This window comes from Propithecus coquereli, unplaced genomic scaffold (assembly GCF_000956105.1).
Source record: "Propithecus coquereli isolate 6110/MARCELLA unplaced genomic scaffold, Pcoq_1.0 Scaffold206, whole genome shotgun sequence".
In the NCBI taxonomy this organism is placed as follows: Eukaryota; Metazoa; Chordata; class Mammalia; order Primates; family Indriidae; genus Propithecus; species Propithecus coquereli.
Window position 1 is genome coordinate 1,919,828 of NW_012145634.1, and position 20,139 is coordinate 1,939,966.

A 20,139-nucleotide genomic window follows, 5' to 3' on the forward strand; every position below is an offset into this window, starting at 1 on the left:
TCAGGCTGGTTTCAAACTCCTGAGCTCAAACAATCCGCCCGCCTCGGCCTCCCAGAGAGCTAGGATTACAGGCGTGAGCCACCGCGCCTGGCCCTGCATGCATTTTTAACCAAACCAACTGGATATTCTGATTCTGCAATTAGAATTAATCTAAACATCCAATGTGAAAAATAGAGCCCTTGTTTTAATTTAATATTACAAATTTTTCTTGGGGTTGTGCTTAATATTAGCAGACATGGGCAGCTATCTTGTACTAAATCATTATAAATGAAAATAAAACACTGGACAAATACATTAAAAGTGTCTCAGCTGCCTTTTGCTTAGTATAGCTATGAAGTGTAAAGCTTTGCAGTTAAGGCAGAATGACTGTGTTGTGCACACAGACACCCCTCCCTCCCACCCCAAGGCAGTGATGGTTTCTGGGACCCAGAGGCAAGTAAGGCAAAAATAAAACACAAAACAATGAAGAACACCCCCAAAGGAAAGCTTCTGGAAAACTACCAAGAGAGAAAATGCTATGTTTTCTGCTGGAGGGTTGTGTGACTTGCTTACTTTTGGCCAAACTATTTACCCATCCTCAGGGCTGGGTAGTTAATTATAAGGTCAAGCTAGGATGCTAAAAGCAAAACCTCTGTGATCCAACACCAGAACTTCTGAGCACAAATCACTTCCATTGTGTCCAAAGGCAATAATGCCTTAGCTACCTGGCTTCACCGGGACTGGTGTCCTAAGAGGCTTTTTCAGATATCTGAAACTTACCCTCATTGAGTACCAAGTCTTTCTAAAGTCTTTTCTAGGCAATAGCTAAATGGCACTTTATAACTTCCCGATTTTACAAAGCAGATAATGATGACTTGAGATCATGTAGGCTCAGGGACTATAGAATTACAGGACTAATCATTAGTTCTTAAATTAATGGGCCTCAGGCCACTATGCTTTTTAGGTTCCTGTGTTTGCTTTCCAGTTTCCTCTCTTGTCCTCACACTGTAGTCACAACTCCTTATTAGGAGTTTGTTTGTTCGGTTCTCACTTGATGTTTCTTTCTATTCTGATGATCTAGGAAACCAGGTAACTGAGCTTATTAAATTAAGAGCAAAATAGCTCTGCTAAGGGCCCTGAGGGACTATGCTATGAGCCAAGAATATGATCTTACTGCTGAGACACTTATATTTTTTTGTTTCCTAAGTCACAATGGTGTTCCTGGATAACTCAGAGAGCCAGGTAAAAAAAAGAGGCTTTGAAATGTGGTTCCTATAATGCTATCACAAGAATTTCAGTGAATGGGCTCTCTCTTACCAGTCATCCCATTCCCAAATACTAGACCGAAGTGCATTTCAGGACTTCAGAATCAAGGGGTAAGTAGGCAAGAAGCCACTCCTGCATAATTCAAACTCCCGCTTGCAAACATTTTGCTCATCCCCAATGAACTAAGAAAAGGCTTCTCTCTAACCTGGGCTAAATACAAAATCTACTGTGCTTTAACTTGCCTGATGATCAGGAGATGAAGAGCTAACTAGGATATAGGAAGGACAGTATCTAGACACTGTGTTTTTCCTCCAAGATCATAATTAAATAGAAACCAAGTACCAAAACTTACATGGACTCAATCATTTTCTTTGTAAAGACTTCATCAAATTCCCTTTTCAAACCAGTTTTCATGGTATCAGAAAGGACAAGACTAGGGAGATGATTAACATTTCTGTCAGCTTCAACTTCTTCATCTTCATCAATTATCCTAAATAAAGGCAGCAGATGCAGAGAAAGAAAAATATTTAAGTCAAGGTATTACATATTCTTCTAGTAATTGGACAAAATTTGAAAAATAAAAAAAAGGATAAAAGCAACAGGTGCTACTTGCAAAAGACCAATTAAAAAATAAGACTATACCTGGGTGAAAAAAGTATAAACAGAAGGTTATTCAACATTTCATTTAACAAAAAAGTTTCACATAGGAAGCAATCATTTTGAAGAATGTGTCCCAGAAAACCATCTCATAAACCCAAAATTAATATTCAGGGGTAGTAAGTTAAAATGCTTAATACAGTATTATGAGAAGAACTCACTTCAAAAGTATACACTCTGAATTCCCTGATTTCTAAAGTCTCTCTAAGAGGTTGAGGATCAAGGTATCATCAAATGATGAATAAGACTAGCTTAAAAGAGTAGATTCTCCAGAGAGACAGAAAAAAGAAAAAAAGGAAAAAGAGGAGACACAAAGGAACAGCAACAAACCAGCCATAGGCACTGCCCATTTACCTGTCCTCAATCTCCTGAAGCCTCCGTCGGGCAACTTCACACTGTGGTTCTCCAGTCGTCTGATCCATTTCTTCACAAACAACATCTAACATGCCAGGTACAGAAAGGCCACTAGCGCACGGATTTGCTCCATGACCCTCCACACCCTGATGTGCACAAAGAATCCAGTCATTAGGACCACCACAGAGCTCTGCTTCAATTAGCCTTTTCTTTCTTACAGGACAACTGGAAAATAAAAAAGAAAAAGAAAATTCAATAAAAACCTCAACTAATATAAATGAAATCTATATCATCTCTATCTCTAATTAAATTTTTGTATGAAAAACTTTAGCTTTTTGAACAGTGTGATTACAAGATGGAAAACCATGCACTTTTTTCCTGTTATTCTCACAGATGTTTTCTTCTACTGCTCTTCACCAAATTAGGCTGCACCTGCAAGATTTCACCTTTTCAGATTATAAGGGTTCAATTTAAGAACTTAAAATCATTCCTACTTATTTGGCTCTGGAAAGATCAAGTGGGAAGTGAAGAAACCAAAAATAGCAATTCAACATCAACCATATTTTGTTTTACTGCTGCTTTTCCATCAAACACATGGGGGGATGGTCTGGCAGCCATCCTATACTCCTGTAGAACAAAAATGTACGCCTCATCAGGTTTGTTCCAAGTACTACAGGTGGTGGTGGTATCACTGATTTCTTGGTCCCCTCCAAAATGTCAGCAGCTGTCATTTGGCTCTATCAGTCCCCGACCAATAACGCGGTCGGCTTTCCTCCCACCTTGCAACATATTGTCTTCACTTCCTAGACAAATTCACACTTCATAGAAACTTTAGAATGCATCAAATCTAATTTCTTTATTCTGCAGATTTGGAAAGCCAGGTGTGGTGGCACGTGCCTATAGTTCCAGCTACTTGCCAGGCTGAGGTAGGAGGACTGCTTGAGCCCAGGAGTTTGAAATTACAGTGAGCTATGATTATGCCACTGTACTCTAGCCTGGGCCACAGAGTGAGACTCTGTCTCTTTTAAGCAACAACAACAAAAAGCACTTCATTGCTCAGGCATAAGCAAGTACCATCTCAAAACCAGAACACAGCTCTATGACCAAAATAATCATTAATGGCTACCACAGCCTGATTCTTTAAACTGAGGGTCAAAGGAAGTGGCATGTATTTTACAAGGGGAAATTTCCATTCCATATTAAGACTGAAAACCAATGTTAAAGTCTCTGGCAATATAAAATCTGACATGTAATAAGGCTCTCAAAAACCTAGATTTTTTTTTTTTTGAGACAGAGTCTCCCTGTGTTGCCAGGGCTAGAGTGCCGTGGCGTCCTAGCTCACAACAACCTCAAATTCCTGGGCTCAAGCGATCCTTCTGTCTCAGCCTCCCAAGTAGCTGGGACTACAGGCATGCGCCACCATGCCCGGCTAATTTTTTCTATATATTTTTTAGTTGTCCAATTAATTTCTTTCTATTTTTAGTAGAGACGGGGTCTTGCTCTTGCTCAGGCTGGTTTCAAACTCCTGAGCTTAAACAATCCGCCCACCTCAGCCTCCCAGAGTGCTAGGATTACAGGCGTGAGCCACCACGCCCGGCCAAAAACCTAGATTTTTGATCAGAATCAACTATTAAACAGAATGTATCATTTATGATTAGTTTTAATTCATAAGAAAGTATTAAGAATGTCTAGCTATACATCAAATACTTCTGTAATATTTGGATAGTTTTAAAGTATGTGATGTTTTGGAAAAATGAAAATAAAGTTGGCCAGGCGAGATGGCTCACTCTGGGAGGCCGAGGTGGGAGGATCGCTTGAGGTCAGGCGTTCGAGATCAGCCTGAAAAAGAGCGAGAGTCCATCTCTAACAAAAATAGAAAAAATTAGCCAGGCATGGTGTTGCACATCCGTAGTCCCAGCTACTCGGGAGGTTGAGGGAGGAGGACTGTTTGAGCCCAGGAGTTTGAGGTTACAATGAGCTATGATGATGCCACTGCACTCTAGCTTGAGCAACAGAATGAGACCCTGTCTCAAGAAAAAAAAAAAAAAAAAGTTACATATTTATACATATATATATTTAAAAAAAAATAGCTAAGGAAAAGCGAATAAGCTGAGTACGGTGGGACATGCCTATAGGAGGATTGACCAAGCCCCGAGTTTGAGAACAGCCTGTACAAAGTTAACAAAGGACAAATTTGAAGAAGCCATTTGCAACACATATAATAGACTGCTAATTTCCTTACTAAAGACTTCTTAAGAATCAGTAAGACCAATAAACCAATAAATATTTGCATAAACATATAAAATTCACACAAAATTAAATGCAAATGGCTCAATGAAAAGATGTTCAATATCACTTATAATGAACAAATACACGCTGGGCATGGTGGCTCACGCCTGTAATCCCAGCACTTTTTGGAGGCTGAGGCAGGAGGATCACTTGAGGCCAGGAGTTTGAGATCAGCCTGGGCAATATAGTGAGACCCTGTCTCTATAAAAAAAAAAATAGGAAAAATTAGCCAGGGGTAGGGAGTAGGAGTTGGAGGCTGCAGTGAGCTATGATTGTGCCATTGCACTACAGCCCAGGTGACAGAGCCAAACTCTATCTCTAAAAAAAAATAAAATTACAAAATGAACAAATACAAATTAAAAGTGATACAATTTCTTTAACCTTTTTAACTATAAAATCCTACACACATAAAAATACATCAAACATACAACTTAATGAATAATAAAACAAACATCCATGAAAATATCATCTAAGGTAAAGAACACTGCATCCCCAAATGTTAATCTATTCCCTTTTCTTTCTAGAGGTAAACACTTGACTCTCAATCTTTTACAATAATTATTTCCTTTTTTAAAAAAATACATTACCACCTACATAGGTATGTATTCCTAAACATTTAGTTTTGCCTGTTTTTGAACTTTCTATTTAGGAAATTATACTATATGCATTCTTGTGATGTTTCTTTTGCTCTTAATATGCTTACAAGACACAGTATGTTGGTAAGTGTAGTGTGTTTTTGTTTTTCTTGTATAGAACTCCAATGCATGAATTTATAATTTATTTTACCCATTTCACTGTTGGACACATTTCAGTTGTTTCCAGTTTTGAGCCATTCTGAACAAGAATGCTATGAGACAGGGTCTGACTCTGTTGCCTAGGCTAGAATGCAGTGGCACAATCATAGCTCACTGAAACCTCAAAGACTTGCACTCAAGGGATACTCCCGCATGCCACCACACCTGGCCGATCTTTAAAATTTTTTGTAGAGACAGGGTCTCAATATGTTGCCCAGACTGGTCTCCAACTCCTAGCCTCAAGCCATCCTCCTGCTCAGTCTCCCAAAGTGCTGGGATTATAGGGGTGAACTTTCTTGTATGTGTCTCCTGGTATACATATGTATGAACTTCTCCAGGAGGGGAATTGTTGGCCCAAAGGGTGCCTTCTGGCTGCACGTTGTGGTGGCTCACGCCTGTAATCCCAGCACTCTGGGAGGCCAAGGTGGGAGGACTGCTTGAAGCCAGGAGTTCAGGACCAGCTTGTGTAAGAGCAAGACCCCATCCCTCCAAAAAATAGAAAAATTAGCCAGGTGTGGTGGCACGTACCTGTAGTCCCAGCTACCGGGGAGGCTGAGGCAGGAGAGCCTACGAGTCTGGGGTTGCAGTGGGCTGTGATGACACCACTGCACTCCAACAGAGGCAACAGATGGGAACTCTGTCTCAAAAAAATAAAAAAAAAAGGTGCCTTCAAATTTATTAGATAATGCCACACTGTTTTCCAAAGTGTTTGCACCAATTTATACTCCCACCCATAGTGTTTAGTAAGAGTTCCTGATGCTCCACATGCACTCCAATATCTGAGGGTAGAGTGGTATCTCACTGTGGTTTTAATTTGCATTTCCCTAATGACTGATGAGGTTGAACACTTTCTCACTTGGTTGGTCATCTGGATATCCTCTGTGGGGAATTCTTTTACTTTCCATCAGACTGCCTGTCTATGAGATGCAATTTTTCACCTATCATTTAAGCAGCGATTCAAAATTTGAAAATAGTTGTGGTGAGAAGATGGAGAAACACGCATTCTCAATGTTAATAAGAATAAACTGGCAAAAACTCTTGTTCACAATTTCAAATGCACACACTTTAAGACCCAGCAATTCTGCATTAAGGAATCCATTCATCTACTTGCAAACATATACAAAGAACTTCAAAAGAATGATCGTGGTAGATCTGCAATAGCAAAGGATTCGAAATAACTTAAAAATACATCAATAGGAGACTGGGTAATTATCTATACCTAGTCCTACAAGAGAATTCCATTCAACTGTTGAAAAGAAATTAGGTAAAATTGTTATGTGCTGATATGGGAACAAGCTACAGTAAAAGGAAAAGATAATGTATTGCACAGTTATGAACAGTATCTTTCTACAAACGTAAAAAACCAGGGCCATATACAATTATAAACTTGTAAGTTTTTAGATTATCTTCCAAAGGAAACACAGGAAACAGGTCACATGGGTTGCCTCTGGGGAGACTGCTCCTGCGGAGTACAAGACATTTCAATATGTATCCTTTGAATTCTTTTACTTTGTGCACGTAACAGTAATATGGTTCAAAATTCAAACATTACAACTGGTTCTAGAGTGAAAAGTTTCCCTGACCTGTCTGCCAGCCACCCAGTTACTTTGTCTAAAAGACGACTGATGTTACTACTGTCTTGTGCCTCCTTCCAGATACATGCCAAATGTTTTTTCAATTAAAACAAGTAGTTTAGGATATAACATAGGTTAAATTAACAGTGGCCACAATGTGAATAAACGGCCCCTGAAACTTACTCATCATCTTCCTCCTCTCGCTTGTGTTTCTTTTTACAGTGAACGGAAACACTGTTGAAACAGACAAACAAAAATCAGTCAATGGGGAAATTTGAGCATCTCTTGTTCCTTGCTCCAATAATCTTGCTCACCCCCACATTCCAAATGTCCCTTTCTTTGCCGAGTGGGATAGATATAGGTCACAAGGTCAGCCAGGTAATGTCGAGTGGTCCCGACATAAGGAGACATTGAAATCTAAACTTGCCATTATCAAGTTAATGGGAAATAGATTAGGGAGGACCAGTGTAGGGAAAACGTTCTCGGCGCAGGCGCTTTATTTCTGTGCCCAAACTAGGAGGACCCATTCCTGTCCCTCGCTTTGTGGATGAGCGACCTGAGTGTCCGAGAGGCACTGAAAGTTGTCACCATCAGCGGCCGCGCCGGGGTCTGGAAAGAGAGCGCGGCACACGCTAAGGGGACACCGGGCTCGAGTCGCCCGGGTTCCAATTGGAAAAGTCTCACTCCTCCGCGGCGCACCGGGGCGAGGTTCGAAGCGGAGTCCCCGGCTGTACAGCCTCAGACAACTTACAGTTAACGTCTCAGGAGATCAGTTTCCTCATCTGTACACTGGGCTGAGAAGCCTCCCGCGGAAGGTCGTGGGGAGAGTTAACGAGCCCGCGCCCGCCCGCCCGCCGGGCTCCTCACCGTCCGCGCGCTGCGCTCCCGCCAGGGCTGCTCGGGACTGCGCGGAGTCCCGGCCGCGGGGCCAACTCGGCGCCGTCCGTCCCCAGCGGGAAGGCCCGGCCAGGGAAGGCCGGCGGCGGCTGCAGGAAGTCCGAGCTGCCGCTCAGGGGGAGGCCGCTGAAGGGCCGGCCCAGTGCGGCCATGGCCGGCGAGACGAGGAGGCTACGATCGCGACCCCGGCTACCCGCGTCCCCAGGTCCGGCAGCTGCGGCCACGGCAACAGCTGAGAGGCGCCCGCCTCCGAGCCCACTCCGGAGCCCGCTCGCGACCCCACGTCACACCTTCTAGAACCCTCCACCCTGGGCCGCCCAGGGGCATGCCGGGATTTGTTGTGTGTGGAGGACCGCTGCCGCGAGGGATGCCGGGAGTTGCAGTCCTTGCAGACTACAACAAGATGGCTGCCTCTAGATTTCTTTGCCAGGGCTTGAGGATGGCTCCGCCTGGCCCAGAATATGACAAGGTTCAAATCCTCACTCCACAAGTTATGTAACTTCTCCGTACCTCAGTCTCCACAATAGTAAAATGGGATAATAATAGTACCTACCTTCATAGAGTTGATATGAGTAAATGAATTAAAACATCTACAGCCCTTATTACACTGCCTGGCACATAGTATACACTCATTAAATATCAGCTATTAATATAAATGAATCTATTAATACAAATAAAACAGTTTTACTGTAAATGAAGTTGGTGATGCGTTAGAGGGAACAGCATGGAGGATCAGTAACCTAGTGCTGTGAGAAGTACTGGCCTGGAGCACCCAGAGACAGTTGACAGCATCTGCTGCCAGGGGTTGGCAGATTGGCTTGCAGAGTTGGTCAGTCCCAACCACTGGTCATGCCCTACTTTTTCCATGCCAAGGAATGGCACCATCATCCAATCTAAGTTGCTTATGCTAATATCAATGCCCTTCAGCCAAAGACCACCCAGACACACCTGTGCATAATTGAATAAAGATTAACCAGCCTGAGCTAGAGCAAGACCCCATCTCTACTAAACAGAAAAATTAGCCTAGTATGGTGGCGCACGCCTGTAGTCCCAGCTACGTGGGAGGCTGAGGCAGGAGGATCGCTCGAGCCCAGGCGTTTGAGGTTGCAGTGAGCTATGATGATGCCACTGCACTCCAGCCTGGGTGACACAGCCAGACCATGTCTCAAAAAAAAAAAAAAACCAATTTATTGACTCATTGCAGTGAAGGAATGTGTCCTTAAGGAGACGTTAGAAAGTGCTTCTTATAGGATTTGGGCTTGTGTTGGGAGATTTGGGGGAAAGTTCAAGAAAGCAACTTTGCTCTGGAATTAATACTGTCAGGAAGCGGGAATAAATCTGTGATTGGGTATCTTAGCCAGTCTTTTCTAGAAGGTGGGAGGAATGAAGGGAGGCTAAACCTGTCATTGGTAAAGAAGCAACAGTCCTTCATATTAGCCAGGATAGGGGGATGTTTGGCCATTTTTGTGTTTTGGACAATGTTCATGTTTTTGTCTGTGTTCAGACATGATTAAGTAGTGTTGTTTTTATCTCAATTTAGGAGGTCACAGAGTATCCTTGTTTGATGATGTTCTGTGAAATTATTGATGTTTAACAGGAGGACGCCAAGCCTAATTAGTGATAGCAGGTCAGTTTCACCTGTCAGAAGATGGTTTTCTCTTTCTAGCCAAAAAACTAGTCATCATCATTGATGTCCCTTTTTGTTCACACTCATATCTAATCAGTTAGCAAGTTCTATGGGCCTTATTTGTAAAATGTTTCCAGATTCTCCACATTCTCCTCGATCTTCATTGCCCTTGAGATGATCTAAGAAAAAACTAATGAACTCCCTTTGACTAATCCAATCAAATGGATTAGGTTTCAGTTTTCTTAGTGGCATTTACAATCCAGTTTTGCCTCCCTAAAGTAATACCTTGCTTAACTCAACTGGGTATAAAAAATATTTTCTGACCGGGCACGGTGGCTCACGCCTGTAATCCTAGCACTGTGGGAGGCTGAGGCGGTTGGATTGTTTGAGCTCAAGAGTTTGAGACCAGCCTGAGGAAGAGCGAGACCCCGTCTCTACTAAAAATAGAAAGAAATTAGCTGGACAACTGAAAATATTTATAGAAAAAATAAGCTGGGCATGGTGGCGCATGCCTGTAGTCCCAGCTACTCGGGATGCTGAGGTAGAAGGATCACTTGAGCCCAGGAGTTTGAGGTTGCTGTAAGCTAGGCTGATGCCACGGCACTCTAGTCCGGGCAACAGAGTGAGACTTTGTCTCAAAAGGAGAAAAAAATAAAATAAAAGAAAAGAAAAGATACTTTCCTGTTTTTTGTTTTTTTTTTTTGACAATCCAGCTCTGTTGCCCGGCTAGAGTGCTGTGGCATCTTCATAGCTCACTGCAAAACTCAAACTCCTGGGCTGAAGCGATCCTCCTGCCTCAGCCTCCCAAGTAGCTGGGACTACAGGTATGTGCCACCACGCCTGGCTAATTTTTCTATTTTTAGTAGAAATGAGATCTTGCTCTTGCTCAGGCTAATCTCCAACTCCTAACCTCAAGCAATCTTCCCGTCTTGGCCTCCCAGAGGGATAGGATTACAGGCATGAACCACCGCACCCAGCCTCTAAGGTCATTTCTACCAATAGTCTTCTCATTCCTCACCTTAAAAAATATCCTTCTAGGCCAGGTGTGGCCTTCTGATTTCAAGATTGTTCTTTTTTTAAGCATCAAAGGAGACAAGAAAAGCATCTTTCTCTACTGCACCCCTTTTAATAAAAGAATTTGTTCTGTAAAATTTGGATTCAGTTAAAAGGCCACATTCAAGGATCCAGAAGGCCACATGTGGCCCCACGGCTGCAGGTTCCCCACCCCTGGTAGTGTCTGTATATCTCTGACCCACCAATCCCATGAGAGGTGAACTGGAAGTCACCTCAAAGAAGCAGGACTGGACTGTAACTGAGAGGAGAAGGTACTCTCAGAGCCCACTGTCAAGTTCTGTGGGTACTCTTCCCAGGCTAGCATAGGAGACAATGCACAATAATCCTCTGTCTTCTGCTTCTAGGGGTCCGAAGCCCCAAGGTCTCTCTCAGACATGCTATGGTGATGCTTCACTGATTCCCTCAAAGCACTTTCTTCCAGGGAATTCAATACATGAGCAAAGCCTGCAAGTTTAAGGGAGGATCTAGAATCTCTCAGACCTGGGGTTGAGCAGTGGCTCCACATATAGCAGAGAGAAGTAGGGACCGTAACTTGCCTTGATTTCCCTATCTGTAAAATGGGTGTGATAATAGCATCCAATTGACAGAGTTGTGAGCAATGCTTGACTTAATCTGGGTAAAGAGCACCTGCAAATAGAAACCACTTAATAAATCATTAATTTTAGTACATTGCCTGATAAGGGATATGTAACTTAGTGTAGAATTGTGAATTAAAGAATGGAAGAGGCCGGGCGCAGTGGCTCACGCCTGTAATCCCAGCACTCTGGGAGGCCGAGGCGGGAGGATCGTTTGAGCTCAGGAGTTCGAGACCAGCCTGAGCAAGAGCAAGACCCCGTCTCTACTAAAAATAGAAAGAAATTGGCTGGACAACTAAAAATAGAAAAAAAAAAAATTAGCCGGGCATGGTGGCGCATGCCTGTAGTCCCAGCTACTTGGGAGGCTGAGGCAGGAGGATTGCTTGAGCCCAGGAGTTTGAGGTTGCTGTGAGCTAGGCTGATGCCACAGCACTCTAGCCCAGGCAACAGAGTGAAACTCTGTCTCAAAAAAAAAAATTTTTTTTTTTTTAAAGAATGGAAGAATGAATTTAGATAGACATTCAAGAAATATAATTAGGTAGAAAAGAAGCAAGTGTCAGAATAATATGTAGAGTATGACTCCCTTTTTATACGTTTGTATTTAGATTTGTATGAGATCTGTCTGGAAAGTATACAGCCATATAATATGACAATGTAATATAACAATGGCTGGATACTTTCTGGAAAGACCTCATATATTATATATATCATCTGTAATATAGAGTCATGTAAGTACCTGTGGTCCAGTTGTGAGAGTGAAATGGGAAAATGCAGAGCTTTTATGTGTATATTGTATACTAACACATACACACAAATATATGTATATATGCACACACACACTGGCTAATCTTATCTGTTACCTTTTAAAAAAAAATGTTTCCTGGTTATAAAATGAACATAGGTTCTTGGCAAAAAGTTAGTGGGGGTGCTGATAAAAATATAGAGAAGCAAATAAAAATCACCTAATATCATCCTGCAGAAGCTCTATTATTAGGAATCTTCCTCCAGTCTTATTTCTTATCTGTATGTTTGTGTGCACAAGTCCCAGTGAGGGGTGGCTTCCCCATATAAGCAAGTAAGACTGTGCAGAGTTCATGTACTACCATGAACTCTTAGGCTCCATTATCTCTTGCCGGCTGGAGCCTCCTAACTGGTCTCCCTGCTGCCATGCTTGCCCCTCCAGCCCATTAGCCACGGTGCAGCCAGAGAGGTTTGTTTACCATTTAATTCTGATATGTTCCCCTGCTGTTGTAACCTTTCCATGACTCCCTGTTACTCTTGGGAGAAGATCTAACCTCCTTACCAGGCTTCAAATTCCTTCAGGATCCCTCCCTGCCTACCTCTTCATCTCTTCCCACTCTCTACCTGATCTCTACATCCACCTGTTTGGATTTTCTCTCATTTTCTTTTTCTTTCAATAGATTTAGGCGATTCAAGTTGACTTCCATGACATGTATATATTGTATAATAGTGGAGTCTGGGCTTTGGTGTACCCATCGCCCGAATAGTGTACGTTGTTACCCATAGGTAATTTTTCATCCCTCACATCCTCTCCCCACTTTTATGTCTCCAGTGTCCATTATTCTACTCTGTGTGTCCTTTCGTAGCCATGGTTTAGCTTTCACTCATAAGTGAGAACATGTGGCATTTATTTTTCTGTTCCAGAGTTACTTCGCTTAGGATAATGGCCTCCAGTTCCATCCAAGTTGCTGCAAAAGATATTATTTCATTCTTTCTTATGGCTGAATAGTGCTCCATGGTGTATATAAATATATACACCAATTTTCTGTATCCACTCATCGGTTGATGGGCACTAAGGTTGATTCCATATCTTTGCGATCGTAAATCATGCTATGAATTTTCATGCATTTTATATAGAATTTCTCTTGGTTCCTCTCTCTTGCCTCCAAACTTTTTGTATATATTTGTCCTTCTCCCAGGTTAACGACTGCTATCTTTTGCATCCAAACAGAGCTTTCCAGTGTATCAAATGTTTGTGGTGCTTTGGAGCCAGAAGGAGAGAGATACTGTAGATTGCAGTAAATAGTCCTACATTAAACTCTTGGAATACCTCGTGAAATGTATTCTGTGGAGAACAGGCTTCAAAACAGGAAAATAGGGATTTTCACATGGCCTGTTGGGTTAATATCAATGAGAATGCCCACAATGTTCCTTGGTTTCTTCATGCCCATGACTGGGGCAAAATAAATGGGCAATTCGTCTGAGCAGTGAAGCATCTCACTTGTTGGCATTGTAATGTGGCCTACAATTTTCCTTATATTATTTCTGCATGGACAGTGTGATAGAGTGTGGATGTTGGCAATGGTCGACCTCAGGGCAGGAATGCTCTTCCCTAACGACAATGCACATTCCTAGGGCGGTTAGGAGATTTAATCAAAGGTCACCGTTCCAAAGCAGTTCTTACAAGTGTGTTAGCTATCTTTCACTCTTCTGAATTCTAGAGGTTTCTGCTCATTAACATTATCAGTGTTAGAATAGGTTTTTCATTGACAAGACAAGTGGTGTTTAATATGTGTGAATTAACTAGAATTGCTTTAAGAAGTGTCTTTATCCTGGCCCAGTGCTGTGGCTCACACCTGTAATCCCAGCACTTTGGGAGATTGAGGTGGGAAGATCATTTGAGCCCAGGAGTTTGAGGCTGCTGTGAGCTATGATTATGCCACTGCCCCTCAGCCTGGGATCACACCAGGGTTTATGCTAACAAGGTGAGAAGACTCAGATGGGTGCTGGTCACCAGAAAAATCAATCATGTGGCTAGAAGGTTGGGGCTTTGGGCTGGATGTAGTGGCTCATGCCTGTAATCCCAGCATTTGGGAGACTGAGGTGGGAGGATTGCTTGAGGCCAGGACTTTGAGACCAGCCTGGGCAACATAGAAAGATCCCATCTCTGGCAGGGCGTGGTGGCTTATGCCTGTAATCCTAGCACTCTGGGAGGCTGAGAGGATCAGGAGTTCCAGACCAGCCTGAGCAAGAGCAAGCTCTCTCCTGGTACAAGGTCTGGTGAATACAGTGGATGACACAGAGTTTCCAAGTCCAGCTTCTGTAGTTTGAACAGAGTTCTTTTTTGCGACATATGGTCTTGCAAGAGGATTGGCCCGTCTCTATTGACCAATCTCAGCTGTTTCATCACAAGCATCCTCATTATTCATCCCATTGGTTGCAGTAGACATCCGCTGTAATTCATTGACCAGGTTTCATGAAGCTGTAGTGGATAATGCCAGCGCTGGACAAACAAACAGACACCATTAGGTTTTTGTGATGAATATTTGGTTTTGGACTGTGTTTCGGCACTTCCTCTTTATCCAACCATTGTGCCGAATGCTTGCAACAGTCAAAAAGAATCCATTTTTCATCACATGTAACAACAATACGGTATAGAAATGGTTTGCCTTTATGTCCTGACAGCAAAGAAAGGCAAGCTTTGGATGGTTTCTCTTCTGATGCTCGTTTAATTCATGTGGAACCCATCTATCCAGCTTCTTTACCTTGCTGATTTGTTTCAAATGGTCCAATATTGTTGGAATAGTAATGTCAAACCTTGCTGCTAATTCACATGTAGGTTGAGATAGATTCGCCTACACTATAATTTTCAGCTCATCATTATCCGCCTTGGTCTCTGGTAGCTCACGTGGCTCATTTTCAAGACTAAAATCACCAGAATGGAACTTTTTGAACCAATGACATACTGTGCATTCATTAGCCACATCCTTCCCAAACACTTCGTTGATGTTTTGAGCTGTCTGCACTGCATTGATTTCACGACAGAGCTCTAATTTGAAAATAACACAAATTTTTGATTTATCCGTGGTTTCACAAAAATTGCTGTAAAAAATTTTTTTAAAGATAATCACAAGCCACAAAAAGGGTTTGAAAGAATGAGGATGTATCTTCACAGCAACCCCCCAAGAAAAAAACACCAAGAAGTGTCAAAATGAAATGTTAGCGATATCAACTTTTAAACTTAGTACTTAAGGAAATCAGACATTCCATACTTAAAAACCTAATATATTTTCCTTGGCTATGATGGGACCCCTTCACTTTGGCTTTTTTGCAGAGAAGAGTAAAACATATAGCAGGCCTGAGATTGCACATCCTTACAAAGGTCTGCTTACGTGGTTGGCCCTTGGCTGATGCCTGGAACTTGGATTTTGTGGAGAATTTCCCTATACCCAGAACTGGTAAGAGTAGCCCACTGTGCCTAAATTGTTTGTATAAACAATGTAGTTTATGCTTGCTTTCCTTCTGGGAGTCTGGAATTTTGGTATAGAGTAGGCAGATGGTGCTTATGTGACCAGCCCCCCATGAAAAACCCTTGGTACTCAGTCTCTAACAAGCTTCCATCGTAGACACATGTTGTTACAACTTGTTGGGGAAATTAAGTATGTCTTGTGTGACTCCATTGGAAGAGGACTTGGAAGCTTGCACCTGATGTTTATCAGAGCCTTTTCCCTTTGTTTTTGTTTTTTTTTTTTGAGACAGAGTCCAGCTTTGTCACCCCAGGTAGAGTGCAGTGGTATCATCTTAGCTCACTGCAACCTCAAACTCCTGGGCTCAAGCGATCCTCCTGCCTCAGCCTCCCAAGTAGCTGGGTCTACAGGCATGCGCCACGACACCTGGCTCATTTTTCTATTTTTAGTAGAAATGGGATCTGGCTCTTGCTCAGGCTGGTCTTGAACTCCTGACCTCAAGAGATCCTCCCACCTTGGCCTCCCAGAGTGGTAGGATTACAGGTGTGAGCCAGAAAGCCCAGCCAGCCTTTTCCCTTTGTATTCTTTTGCTATACTAAATCATAGCCATGGGTAGGACTATATACTGAGTCCTGTGAGTTCTGCTGACAAATCATCAAACATGGGGATGGTTTTGGGGGCATCTGACACAGCTTCTCTCAGCCTGTCTGGGTTCTATTCCTCTGCTTCCCTGAAGCCCTATTTCCCGGTTACTGCACCGGGAAGTGTCCCTCCCTAACCTTAGAGAAGCTGTATGCAATAGGCTTTGGAAATAGAAACTCAGATCAAATAGTACCTCTGAGGCCAGGCGCGGTGGCTCACGCCTGTAATCCTAGCACTCTGGGAGGCCAAGGTGAGCGAATCGTTTGAACTCAGGAGTTCAAGACCAGCCTGAGCAAGAGCGAGACCCTTTCTCTACTAAAAATAGAAAGAAATTAGCTGGACAACTAAAAATCTAAAAATATATAGAAAAAATTAGCCGGGCATGGTGGCATGTGCCTGTAGTTCCAGTTACTCGGGAGGCTGAGGCAGGAGGATCGCTTGAGCCTAGGAGTTGGAGGTTGCTGTGAGCTTGGCTGATGCCATGGCACTCCAGGCTGGGCAACAGAGTGAGATTCTGTCTCAAAAAACAAAAACAAATAGTGCCTCTGCACAGCATGGTGCAGGCCACGGGAAACCACAACCCTTGTTATGAATTGTTTAACCTCCTCAGCTAGTACTTAATCTTGGTGATCTTGGTGGGTTCAGCCTCCCAAGAACACAGGCTTTGCATATAGACTCGGGTTTGTTTTATTTATTTATTTATTTTGAGATGGAGTCTAGCTCTGTTGCCCAGGCTGGAGTGCAGTGGCACTATCATAATTCACTGTAACCTAGAACTCCTGGGCTGAAGGGATCCTCCTGCCTCAGCCTCCTATCTAGAACTACAGGTGTGTGCCACCATGTCTGGCTAAATTTTTTAAAATTTTTTTGTAGAGACAGGGTCTCGGGGGTCTCATTGCCATGTTGCCCTAGGCTAGTCTTGTATTCCTGGCCTCAAGCAATCCTTGCTCCTTGGCCTCCCAAAGTACTGGGATTACAGGCATGAGCCACCATGCCTGGACTTAGATTTGGGTTTAAATACCAGCTTTTGACCCTTACCTTTCTTTGTTACTGAAAGCTCTGCACTTGTCCTTGAGGCCACATCAGAAGAATGAGAACAAGAGGTTTGAAGAGAAGGAAAGAGAAGTTGATTACTTTCTGGCAAAGGAGGAAAAATGGTAGACTATTGTTTCAAAATCCAAATTCCTGTCCATAAGCGGAAATACAGAGCTTGTAAAGGGAGGGACCTCAGCTCTAGGCTATTGTTAAGACAAACCTGGGACCTGTGCCCACCTGGGAGGCCCACACAGATCTCCTGTAAGCCAGACTGACAGTTCAGCTGAGCCATCTCTTAAAACACAAAGAACAAAATACATTCCCCTGCTCCTCTGACCACCTGCCCCTGAGGCAGGGATGCTGGCCTCAGTTCCCAAAAACAGTGGGAAAAGTTTTAAAGAGACAGAAAACCTTTTTCGCCATCTTTTGCTGTTCTTTTTTCCCCACCCTCTGCCACACACTCCCCACTCTCAACTCTGTGTTTCCATATCTATGGGAGGAGGGGTGACAACCCTGTTACATCTTCTCAGAGCCTGTTTCTTTATCTGTAAAATGAGTTGAATTGGGTTTTATTTGATAGAATCATGCAAAGTACTGCCATAGTGCCTGGCATACAGCAATCACGCAGCAAATGGGAACTTTTATTACTGATTTGGTTATCGATGTAAAAGTTATCACCCCAGGTAGACACAAAGCATCTGTTTTGTGTTTCTCTCCCAGGGCTAAGTAGTTCTTACACAAAGTAGGTGCTTGGAACTTTGTTGAAAGAATATTTGCTCTGCAATAAAAGGCCTGATTATGTTGCCAAAGTAAAAATAATAAGAGTAGTAATTATAATTTAAAATATCACATTTAAATGCTTACTATGTGCCATGCACTGTGCTAAGCCGTTTGCGTAGATAATTTATTTCATTTAATCTTCATAATGACCATGTGAGATAGGTACTATTATCTTCGCCCTTTTAAAGATGAGGAAATAGTGGGGGAGCTGGGATCCAAGCCCAGGTGTATTAGTCTGCCTGGGCTGCCATAATAGAATACCATAGACTAGGTGGCTCAAGTAACAGAAATTCATTTTCTCCCAGTTCCGGAGGCTGGAGTCCAAGATCAAGGTGCCAGCATGGTCACTTTCAGTTTCCCTGGCTTGAAGAATCTTAATTATTTTCTTAGAGGCCCTGTCCAAATACAGCCACCTTGGGGGTTCAACATATGAATTTTGGGGGGACACGTGCAGTCCATAACATCAGCTCTGGTGTTTGACACCAGAGCCTGGGAAGACATAATCACAGATTAGTCGAAACCTCTGATTTGTTCTGACACAATATTAGGAACAAGGTGGGGAAGGGGGTGTGGGTGCTTAATTTGCTTCACTTGTTGGTCAGAAACTCTAATCCAAATTGGGCAGCCAACTTTTCAGACCTCTACAGCATACCTCCCACAGAGGTTTGTTAGGGAACACTTGAAAGGGTTCCTGGATTGACAAACCCAGCTAAACTTGGGGTTTAGACAAAAAAGGGAATTTGGAAGACAAAAAAAAAAAGAAAGTAATCCCGCTGACCTCAAAAGCCATGACTCAGAAACAATGTCTTTCTAATTTATTCCCCAAATCAGATATGGTTTGCTGGGAGGCCCAGCAGCCTTTCCAGTTGATGGCAACAGGTAAGGGAAAGTTTCTTTGAAGTTCCTCCAAAGATGTTGTTTGACGCAACGGTTAATCTGATTTCTTTTTGTGGTCAGATCTTGTTTTCGTTCTGATCACTGTTCTGAAGAAGGAATGAAGATTATCTGCAGAAGTATTTCAAACCCTCCTTTCATTTTTCTCCTTTTTTTGCGGAAGTACCCAATTTAATCCGGACGTTTGCTTGCATTGTAATTATTTACTTAAAGGACTCCTGCTGTGTTTTCAGACAAGTCATTCATCCTCCCTGTAAATTGTGAGGGTGGAGAATGTACTGATACTCCCAAGGATCATTAAACCCGACAGCCGACAGCCGCTGTGGTTAATTTGCTTTCTGAAGTTCAGTAAATCCTAAAATGTTAACTGAGTGTAACTGACTCAGGATTCACAAGATACAAATTTTTAGACAAGGACAAGGAGCTGCACTGCAGTTGTAAGCTCTTGGAGTAGCATTTAAACCTTGGTTCAGACCCCTGACTTTTTCTAATTGTAAACGAGCTGTTCTCCAGAAGAGTTCAAATGTTCTTGTTTTTTTGTTTTTTTTTTGAGATAGGCTCTTGTTCTGTTTCCTGGGCTAGAGTGGCTAGAGTGCAGTGGTGTTATCATAGCTTGAAATCCTGGGCTCAAGCGATTCTCCTGCCTTAGCCTCCCGTGTAACTGGGACTACATGTGCCTGCCACCATGCCTGGCTAATTTTCTGTTTTTTGTAGAGACAGGGTATTGTTATGTTGCTCAGGCTGGTCTTGAACTCCTGGCCTCAAGCCATCCTCCTACCTTGGCCTCCCAAAGTGCTGGGATTACAGGCATGAGATACTGAGCTGGCCCAGTTTAAGTTCTTGATCCGTTTTCAGAAAAAAACAAACATTTTTACGGTGTCTCGATCAGGGAGGATTAAAATAGCAAACAAAATTCTGATTAAAGGATTCCAAGAAACAGGCTGGGTGTGCCTGTAGTCCTAGTTACTTGGGAGGCTGAAGTGGGAAGATGGCTTCAGTCCAGGAGTTCCAGGCTGGAGTGGACTGTGACTGTGCCACTGCACTCCAACCTGGGTGACAGAGCAAGATCTTGTCTCTTAAAAAAAAGAAGGAAATTTAAAAAAAGAACTTTAAGAACTTAAACTGAATTGCCAAAGATCCAGAACGGGAAGTGGAGCTGCTTTTGGCTGAATTAGAAGAGCATGGAAATGGTGACAAGAGTGTCGACTGTCCAGAGTAATTAAAACTGCTCTATCCCACTTAGGTGGAGCAGAAAATGAGGTTAGTGTTTAATACCAGATTAATTCTTTTTAATATTAGCTACAGCTTGAAATGTAGGCCAAAGAGACCCTTAGGCAGCTTTGCTTGGTACCATATGGAATGGCCCAAGGCCACACAAAGGGGACTATCTATCTTACGGAAGCTCATACCATTAGAAAGTTGGGGCTCTTGGGCTGTGGTTGGCAGAGCCATGGTCAAATCTGGCCCACCACCTGTTTTTTTTTTTTTTTTTTT

General features: G+C 42.8%; 1 protein-coding gene across 1 annotated transcript in view; it reads right to left on the minus strand.

Moving 5' to 3' along the window:
* The window catches only part of CCDC117 (coiled-coil domain containing 117), a 9,466-nt gene extending 1,316 nt beyond the window's left edge, over nucleotides 1-8,150 (minus strand). Inside the window, exons 1-4 of the mRNA XM_012644157.1 lie at nucleotides 7,781-8,150; nucleotides 7,097-7,147; nucleotides 2,257-2,481; nucleotides 1,598-1,735 (exon numbers count right to left, since the gene is read on the minus strand). Coding sequence (XP_012499611.1) covers nucleotides 1,598-1,735; nucleotides 2,257-2,481; nucleotides 7,097-7,147; nucleotides 7,781-7,962 — 596 coding nt within the window. The 5' untranslated portion in view covers nucleotides 7,963-8,150. The remainder of the gene's footprint in view (nucleotides 1-1,597; nucleotides 1,736-2,256; nucleotides 2,482-7,096; nucleotides 7,148-7,780) is intronic.
* Between the last annotated feature and the right edge of the window lie 11,989 nt (nucleotides 8,151-20,139).